Below are 9533 nucleotides of genomic sequence, written 5' to 3'. Positions count from 1 at the left end.
TGAATGAGTCTATGCAAGAGGTTGTAAAAAAGGAGGTGATCAAGTGGTTGGATGCAGGGGTTGTGTACCCCATCTCGGATAGTTCTTGGACTTCGCCGGTGCAATGTGTGCCGGAGAAGGGTGGTATGGCTGTGGTTACCAATGAACAAAATGAGTTGATTCCCACCAGGACTGTTATCGGATGGAGGGTGTGCATGGACTACCGCAAGCTGAATAAAGTGACCTGCAAGGATCACTTTCCATTGCCCTTTCTTGACTAGATGCTAGAAAGACTTGTTGGGCGCGCCTTCTACTCTTTTCTGGATGGGTACTCAGGTTACAACCATATTTTGATTGCTCCAGAAGATCAGGAGAAAACCACCTTCACGTGTCCGTATGTCACTTTTGCCTTTTCTAGGATGCCATTTAGTTTGTGTAATGCACCGGCTACATTCCAGCGGTGTATGATGGCTATATTTACCGACATGGTAGAGGACTTCTTGGAAGTGTTCATGGACACTTCAGTGTTGTGGGTGACTCTTTTGATGAATGTTTGAAGAATCTTGACAAGGTGTTGGCCGGGTAAAGAGATCAATCTTGTGTTAAACTAGTAAAAATTCCACTTTATGGTCGAGGAAGGCATTGTCCTCGGCCATAAGATCTCAAAGCACGGTATATAGGTGGACAAGGCTAAAATCGAAGTGATCTCAAAGCTTCCTCCTCCTACTTCAGTCAAGGGGGTAAGGAGTTTTCTTGGGAAAACGGGTTCTACTGAAGATTCATCAAAGACTTTTCTAAGGTAGTGAATCCTTTGTGCAAGTTATTGGAAAAAGATGCCAAGTTCGTATTTAATGAGGAATGTATGAAAGCTTTTGAACTTCTCAAGTACAAATTGACAACCACTGCCATTATTACCGCACCCAATTGGAGCTTACCTTTTGAGCTAATGAGTGCCGCAAGCGATGTTGCAGTAGGAGCGGTTTTGGATCAAAGAGTGAATAAGATGTTTCACCCAGTGTATTATGCATGCAAAACAAAGAATGATGCTCAAGTGAATTAAACGGTGACGTAAAAAGAATTGTTATCAATTGTGTTCACAATGGAGAAGTTTAGGCCTTATCTCATAGGCGCCAAGGTGATAGTTCATACCGACCATGCAGAACTCCGCTACTTGATGACAAAGAAGGATTCCAATGCTCAGTTGATGAGATGGGTATTACTGCTTCAAGATTTTGACCTCAAGATTGTGGATCGGAAAGGGTGTGAAAACCAAGTGACGGACCACTTGTCCCGCTTGGAGGAGGAGGGGAGGCTTTGTGATGGACTCAAAATTAATGATTCATTCCCTGATGAGAAACTCCTCTCTAAATCTGTGAATATCATTCCTTGGTTCACAAATGTTGTCAACTTTATTGTGACCGGTATTGTTTCATGTGAGCTCTATTCTAACCAAAGGAAGAAGGTTAAATGGGATATCTTGGACTACTACTGGAATGAGCCCTACTTATTCAAAATTTGTAATGATGATGTGATCCTGAGATGGGTTCCGGAAGAGGAGAAAATGAGTATTGTGGATGCTTGTCATTCCTCTCCTATGGTGGTCATCATGGTAGGGCGAGGACAACTTCAAAGGTACTTAGTTGTGGTTTTTATTGGCCTACATTGTACAAGGATGCGGGTGAGCTTGTGAAGAGATGTGATGAGTGTCAAAGAGCAGGTGGAATTTCAAAGAAGGACGAGATGCCTCTCACCACTATTCTTGAGGTTGACATATTTGATGTGTAAGCATTGATTTCATTGGTCCGTTTATAAGTTCTTGTGGCAACACGTACATTCTGGTGGCAATTGATTATGTTTCCAAGTGGGTTGAGGCCGTGGCTTTACCTAACAATGAGTCCCAGAGTGTTCTGGCTTTTCTCAAGAAGAATATCTTTACTCGGTTTGGCACTCCTAGAGAAATCATCAGTAATGGGGAATCTCATTTTTGCAATAAAGCATTTGACACTTTCCTTGCAAAGTATGGTGTCAATCACAAGGTTTCTACACCTTATCATCCTCAAGCTAGTGGGCAAGTAGAGGTCTCCAATAAGGAGATTAAGAGAATATTGTCAAAGATGATTAATGCAAATAGGACTGACTGGTCAAAGAAACTGGATGATGCTTAGTGGGCTTAAAGGACTGCTTACAAGACTCTGATTGGTATATCTCCCGGTTGAGTTAGAGCACAAGGCCATGTGTGCCTTGAAAAAGTTGAATCTTGAATGGGATGTTGTAGATAATCTCCGGGTGGAGCGACTGAATGAGCTTGATGAGTTCTGGTTTCATGCCTATTCTAGCTCGTCCTTATATAAGGACAAGATGATGTACTTACATGACAAGTATTCCGGTAGCAAGGAATTCAAAGTGGGTGACTTGGTTCTTTTGTTGAACTCCCGGTTACGACTGTTTTCGGCAAAGCTTAAGTCAAAATGGAGTGGACCTTTTGAGGAGGTGCTTGTGACTCTGTTTGGTACTCTTAATTTGAAAAACAAAAATGGTGAGATCTTCAGAGTTAATGGTCACAGAGTGAAGCACTATCATGGGAAATTTGATGACAGCCACGTGGTGGCAATGATCCATCTCAAGTGATTGATGGTAACCTGTATCGTATCGCGACGTTAAATCAGGCGCTTCTTGGGAGGCAACCCATGTGTTTTTCTTCTTTCTTTTTTGAGTTTCTTCTTAGTATAGGATTTGTTTTTGAACTAACAGGTTGCGAGATGTGTCTAGGGATGTTTGATGCAGTGCAGGACTAAGCTGGAAAAATTTGACACTCTCTGAAGATTGGACCGTTGCCGCACTCCATTTTTCGCAGTCCGCGGTGGCATTATCGCTGAGGCGAGATTTGATCATGGTCAGCGGTGCTAAAAAGTTCAAAATGGATGTTCTCTAAAGTTCCAACTGTGATCGCGGTACATTCTTCGCGGTCAGCGGTGGCTTACCACTACCGCGTTGCTTTTTCCGCTCTTAGTTATGGTCTCAATAAAGTAGCCTTTCAAGTCTTCACAAGCATGGAACGCGGTGATTAACCACGGCTGCATTAGGTAAATGTAGGGTACCCTGGGCTTTGTCTATAAATAGGCAGTCCGAAGGCCTTTTACCCTTTTCGCCCATTTCACTCTCAAACTAAACACGCTACTATTCATCCACGCCCTAAGCTACACAAACACAGGACTTAGAGTACATTTTCATCGCACATTTCACATCTGGTTAATTCATGCCCTCGTTATTTTTCAATTTTGGACATGTTTTTATTTTAAGTGTAGTTTTGTTTTTACTTCTTCTTCTTCTTCTTCTTCTTCTTCTTCTTCTTCTTCTCTTCTTTTAATTTAGACCTAAGGGTGTTTAATGTTAATTAAGTTAGGCTTAAATTAGTTAGGAGTGTTAATGAATACCTAGTGGGATTGATAATGTTGATTTTATTGCTAGAATGCATGAAAATTAGAAACCCTAGGTTTGCTGAGCCCTAATTTGACTTCCCCGGTCGGCGGTCATATGTTTTATCTGAGAATTTTATGTCCTGATAACCACGGTCAGTGGTGGCAAATTTCGCTGATACTGGTACCTCTTCGCGTTCGCGATGTGTTTTCCGTGGTCCGCAGTGCTCAAGTTCAGAGATATCTAAACAAGGGTCCGCGACCGTGGTTGATTTTTCGCGAACAGCAGTGCAACTACCGCAGCCACGCTCTTTTTTTCGCAATCCGCGGTGCAATTGAATCAGAGGGTGGGTAGTCTAAGTCCCACATCTCTGCGGCCGCGATGTATTTTCCGCGGTCCGCGATGCAACCTTTGCGGTCGTGCTCTTTTTTTCGCAGTCTGCGGTTTGCAATTTTCTTCCCATGCACTGTAAATTGTTCTGCTATTTTCTTCACTGTTTCTTCTAGCAACTAACAATATGCAATGTATTATACTTGCAGACAATGAAAAATAAAAAGGGAAAGCGGAGTCCTCCCGGGGTAGGGGACGAGGACATATTAAATTGACCTCAGCAGTTCGGAAATCAATTTGATAAATGAGGAAGAGCATCAGAGCTATAGATAGAGTTGCTTCCCACTCAAAGGTGAGTGAGTATTTTCCTTCCCATGAGGCCTCAGAGTGTGATTCAGTGCCAGCATATGTACCCGACTTCTCGGAGAGACATAGGTTGAGAGATGAACCTACACCCCCAGCCTCTCCTACTTCTCTTGCTGCTTCTTCTACTGAGTTGTCTGATGGCTCAGTAGACGATAGTGAGTGTTCAACTTCAACCTCACCTACAGCTTCGTCACCTGGATAGGATCCCATAGATGATGAGGAATCGGATGACGTGGGAAGGGGTATGACCTAAACCAGGGGTGTGGAAAGGACTACAAACCCTGAAGTGTAGCAAAGGAGGTTTGTTAGTGAGCTGGCATATCACAAGTTTCGGGAGTGGTGGCCTCTAAGGTCACTTATTCATGAGTGCCAGTTCATAGAGCCGGATCTTCTGCCTCACAACCCCAACGTGAACCAGCATTTTAATGAATGTGTGGGATGAAATTACTTCACTAGTAAGGTGTCGGATGCAAATGAGCACTTAGTCAAGTAATTCTACGCCAATGACTTGCACATCAAGAAGGATACAAAATTGACTAAGGTGTGAAACCTGAAAGTAATGTTTGATGGAAAAACAACCAATGAATACCTCGGCTTCAATGATGAAGATGAGACATTGTACTTGGAGAAGGTGGCGATGGATGAGTTATCCCGCCCGTGGTTGGCATCACACCTGGCTCTCCCGGATACCACCTCAGGATGGTTGATAGCAGGGGTTACTATCTTGAGGAACACCCTAAAATTTGAGGCGAAGGGGTGGGGTATGCAGCAGGCTAGACCCCACTACTCATGAAAACACTTTGCCGGTCTCCCGGGTGGTTATAGTGGTGGCTATTATGGCGGGGTTCCCGATCAATGTCGGGAATATCATGTCTAGGGTGATCACTATAGTGGCCAATGAGGGTGATAGATCGTACCACATCCTGAACTTCCTTACCATGTACATGGAAGATCAAGAGGTGGAGAAAAGAAACTTTGATGTCAAGGTAAAACCCAAGATGCCCTTTTCATGGTAGAGCCTCAAGGATCCAGACAACCCTAAATCCAAGGGATCTAAGGGCAAAACTATTGCTTCTACTGGCCAGTCTGAAGAGCCAGTAGTGGTAGTCACTACTTCACAACCTCCCACTGCCATACTAGATCTTGCCTCCGGACCATCTACTTCCATGCCTTAAAAAATCCTATCCTCCTCATCATACCCATTGACGGCTCACAAGTTGAGCCAAACAGTCTCCAGTATCAACAACTGGATGCAGGCAACAACTTCTAAGTTATCTGTGCTATCTAGTTTAGTGGCAGCCCAATCAGTTCCCCCACAACCACATGTGCCAGTTTTGGTAGAGGAGTCTCTCAAGGAGCTTCTAGTCAACCAGAAGAAGTTCCTGGAGAACCAAAAGCTTATAATGGATTCTCTAGCAGTTCAAGGAAAATCACTTCAGGAGCTGAGCAAGCAAACAAGGAAGCTGAAGAAGACTCAGGCCTCGAAGGAGTCTGTGAAGGAGTTGAGGGGGGAGGTGGAGAAGATGAAGGAAGCAGACAACTTACCATTGGAGCTACTATTGCATGATCAGCCTCCAGCGGCTCAGACAGAGCATGTTTAGGAGTAGGAGATTGAGAGAGAGCCCAAGAGGAGGAGAGTGATGCCCCAGGTTGATGATGTAGATATTGAGCAGGCGTAGCTTGAGGGAGTTGCTTCTGTCCCGCCATAGACGAGACAGGTGATCCAGGCGCCCAGCCACAGGAACCCATCCAGCCACAGGAGCTCATGCTGCCACAGAACCTGATGCAGCCAGAGGAGCTATAGGAAGTATCCTTTACTCTTTACCCTTCTTTTTGAGCTTTTTTGGTTAGTTAACATTGAGGACAATGTTAGCTTTCATTTGAGAGGGTGGCCCTACTTTGATGAATTGGTAGTTGGTTTGCAATTATGCTACTATTTTCTTTCTTTATGCTTAATTTTCAATTTTGGTATGTATATGACTTTACCATTTATTTCACTTTTCATTATTTTTCGATCTTGGTCTATGTATAAAGTTACTCTCTAATGTATGTATTCATTCCCTCTTATGTATATTCATCTAAACCCCCTATTGTACATATTTAGTTTAGTTTCCGCATTTTACTTCATAGCTTCTTTTGCAACTTCCCTTAATAGTATAGCTTCTTATTTCCTTTAATATCTTCTTGTTTCAATTTGTAGCTTCTTATTTTACAAGTTTTAATGATCAATAGCCTTTTGTTTTCTTAATTCCACAACTCTTTCCAAAGGTGGTGTTTATGTGAACCGGGTGGCTCTTCTCGATGATGGATGTGATGACAACCTTCTTAAGGGTTTAAGTCTGTTTTTCTTTTTGTTTTTGTGTAAATAGTAGTTAGTGAGCAATGGTGCCTCAGGCAAAGCTTCACTTGCGCCTAACACATTTACCTTTGACCTTATGGTTAAAAACAAATTGGTGTGTATAAGATGGTGATAGTTGTGACCTTGAGACTCTTGTGTTGACTAAACAATCATCGAATGGTTTCTCGAAACCATTTGTGTTGCTCAAATCATAGCTAAGGTTGTTGTGGGCCCCTGATATGTTTCTTTAGCAATCCTATTGCTTGTGTGGTGAGATATTGATTTGCAAGTCCAAGTCCCGTGCCAATAAGTCTAGAACTTGCCCTGGATGTTTGTCTAGGCAAAATCCTAAGTGAAGCTCGACTTGAGAAGTGATTATAGGCTCTCCTTGATCCTAATTGAGACTTGAAAACATCAATAGCCTACCAATGATAATATCCCTAGTCAACCCCATAGAGCCATAGCCCTTGTTCTTTCAATAACCATGATACAAGCCTTTATCCGTTCTAAAATAATCCTCTCTTGGCACCCGATATTTCCTTAGCACAAGGCGAAAGCATAAGTTTGAGGGAGAGACAAGAAATGCAAATGTGATAAACGGTACAAAATGAAGAAAAGGAAAGGCAAAAAGAAAAAGAAAGAAAAGCCAAAAATTCAAAAAGAAAGTGACATTGTAGAAGAAACGAAGGGATTCAATTAAAGCAAAAGATGAAAGGCTTGGAATGATTGGAAAAGAGAAAAAGAATTGAAATGAACAAGAAAGAGTGATGGTGTGTCTCTCTAGCCCCTAAGGAAGAAGTAAATGACTCAAAGAGTCAAGAAACTGTGTGCCAGAATGAAGCAAATAAAGTGCTTAAGGGAAGATGAAACCTTCTTAGACCAACATATACTACCCTGAACCAAAAGCCTTTATTACATCCCCACAAAAGCCCTATATGATCTTGATTTGAGTGAGCTTACATTAGTGGTGACTCACATAAAGGGCAAGCTTATGGTACTTAGAGTCGGACTTGTGACCTTCCTTTGAAAGAGATGAGTGTGTTTTCCACAATCCTCATTCTGAGTGCTGCAATCTAAAACTGAGGTTTGCTTGTGAAGAGTTTAGGAGTATGAGTTTAGGTTCCACAACGACCAATGTAACAGAAAGAGTTTCCTTGATGACTTTAGTCAACTCTTGATCCTTTTGTGTCACACTATAGACATGGTGCTAAAAAGTTATGTATAGTTGATAATGCATTTAAGTTGAGGGTAATTGTTAGTACCAATTGATTCTTGTACAGTTGAATTTTCATTTCTTTTATCTTGCGGAGGTGGGAATTACTTTGTTTGCTTGAGGACAAGCAAAGGTTTAAGTTTGGGGGAGTTGGTAACAAGGGATTCTAGTCTATTTTATGCTCATTTTTTCTTAAGGTTTAGATTTAAAGTGTGTACAAGTATTCCCAAAAGTTATCTTATTGTGCTTGCTTGCAGTGTTTGGTCAAAAAGAGACAAAAAAGTCAAAACCAGCTCAAAAAGGAGTGAAACGTGCACAAGTCAAAAGCTGAGTCAATAGAGAGCTACAGTGAAAAATCAACCGCGGTCGCAGAGGATCCACAGCTGAGCCGGTCCTGATTTCGCTCTCAGCGCAAAGTTTAGAGAAGGTGTTTGCAGGTTCATCAGGTCACCGCTGACCACAGTGATTTTGTGCGATCGTAGTGACATTAGCGCGGTCGCGGTCATTTTACCGCCCTCAGTGGTATTCAGAATCAGAGAGCCAAAATTAAAGCTAAAACTAGAAGATCGCGGTCCACGGTTGATTTTATGCGGCCGCGGTAGCCTCACCGCTGCAGCGGTACCTCCGTAGGGGCATTTTTGTTTGGAAAATTTAGCTGTGTATAAAAACTTCTTTTTTAGATTTTTAGGTCATCTTTTGCTTAGCTGAGCACGTGAAACCGTTGTTTTTGCTTCTTTAAGTAATTTTAGAGCTTGTTTTGACAATTAATCATAGATTTTTATCTTGTAATTAATTTTTATGGCTTTTATTTCATTTCAATCTTTGATTTCTCCAGTTATTATGAGTAGCTAGACCCATTAGTTAGGGTTGTGGCTCAACCCTAGTGTGGGTATTTAATGGGTCTCCTATTTTAGGGCTTAGATGTTTATAAGTAGTTGATATTTGGCCTGATTTGTGCTTTTTATGTTGAATTGGTGGTTGCAAACACTAATTTGTGCATTTTTGACTTAGGCTCTTCATGAGAAATAGAGCTTAAGTCTATGAAATTCAGGCCTACAAGGAATTGGGATGTATTCAAGAGATTAATAGCTCCAATTAAAGGGTTATACCTAGAGATAGTAATACCCGACATGAGCCAACTTTGCTTGTACAAATTGAACACCCTGGGCTTGAGAAAGCCAATTAGGGTAATGTCACTCAAACTACCGAGAGGTATAGAGTGAGTAGCTCTGTACATTGGCTATATCATGCTCTTAACTATAGCATTATTGCCCTATGTTTTAGATCCCGTTAGATACTCACCTAGGAGTAAGTCACTTTCCTAATGCCTTTTTACCCATTTAGAAAACCCTACAAAAATATCTACAAAGCTTAATTTTGTGCATCATTCGTATTAAATTAGAAATAACAAACAAACAAGAATGATTGGAAGTGCAATCAAAAACGCTGCACATTGCTAGATTAGATAGGAATCCAACTCCAAACATATCTAGCTCCATGTGGATTCGATCCCGAACTTTTCGGGTAGATATATTAGGACTTGTGGCAGCATTATTGTTAGAGGAGGATAAAGAAGGATATAGTTGCATGCGTGGCTTGATGTCTAAATTGTCAGCAGGTAAAGTACGAATATCAAAGACCTAGTGGTTTGCTTCAGAAGATAGAGATTCTTGAGTGGAAGTGGGAGCGTATCACTATGGATTTTGTTGTTGGACTCCCACGGACTCAGAGGAAGTTTGATGCAGTTTGGGTTATTGTGGATAGGCTGACCAAGTCAGCGCATTTCATTCTTGTGGTAGTTACCTATTCTTTAGAGCGGTTGGCAGAGATTTATATTTGCGAGATTTACCGTCTTCATGGTGTGCTCGTGTCTATAATTTCTGATCTACC

General features: G+C 41.8%; 2 protein-coding genes across 2 annotated transcripts; both read left to right on the top strand.

Moving 5' to 3' along the window:
- Positions 1 to 1078: 1078 nt before the first annotated feature.
- Positions 1079 to 2144, top strand: LOC107804657 (uncharacterized). The gene is made up of 3 exons (XM_075246843.1): positions 1079 to 1611; positions 1793 to 1996; positions 2111 to 2144. The coding sequence occupies exons 1-3, from the start codon at positions 1079 to 1081 to the stop codon at positions 2142 to 2144; spliced, it is 771 nt and encodes a 256-aa protein (XP_075102944.1).
- Positions 2145 to 2211: 67 nt separating this feature from the next.
- LOC142177612 (uncharacterized) lies at positions 2212 to 2774 on the top strand. The gene is made up of 2 exons (XM_075246836.1): positions 2212 to 2515; positions 2710 to 2774. Exons 1-2 carry the CDS (start codon positions 2212 to 2214, stop codon positions 2772 to 2774), a joined length of 369 nt encoding a protein of 122 aa, XP_075102937.1.
- Positions 2775 to 9533: the final 6759 nt, after the last annotated feature.

The sequence above is a fragment of the Nicotiana tabacum genome, chromosome 3 (assembly GCF_000715075.1).
Source record: "Nicotiana tabacum cultivar K326 chromosome 3, ASM71507v2, whole genome shotgun sequence".
Taxonomy (NCBI): domain Eukaryota; kingdom Viridiplantae; phylum Streptophyta; class Magnoliopsida; order Solanales; family Solanaceae; genus Nicotiana; species Nicotiana tabacum.
Note: the sequence above shows the minus strand (reverse complement) of the source record. Positions and strands in the feature narration are given on the sequence as shown.

Bases quoted from the DNA above. Each gene is read 5' to 3' on its own strand.
- LOC107804657 (XM_075246843.1), top strand. From the start codon at position 1,079: ATGGAGAAGTTTAGGCCTTATCTCATAGGCGCCAAGGTGATAGTTCAT. The intron at 1,612-1,792 runs GTACTTAGTTGT...TCCGTTTATAAG, and splicing joins GGGCGAGGACAACTTCAAAG to TTCTTGTGGCAACACGTACA. The intron at 1,997-2,110 runs GTATGGTGTCAA...TAATGCAAATAG, and splicing joins TTTGACACTTTCCTTGCAAA to GACTGACTGGTCAAAGAAAC.
- LOC142177612 (XM_075246836.1), top strand. From the start codon at position 2,212: ATGTGTGCCTTGAAAAAGTTGAATCTTGAATGGGATGTTGTAGATAAT. The intron at 2,516-2,709 runs GTGAGATCTTCA...TTCTTAGTATAG, and splicing joins TAATTTGAAAAACAAAAATG to GATTTGTTTTTGAACTAACA.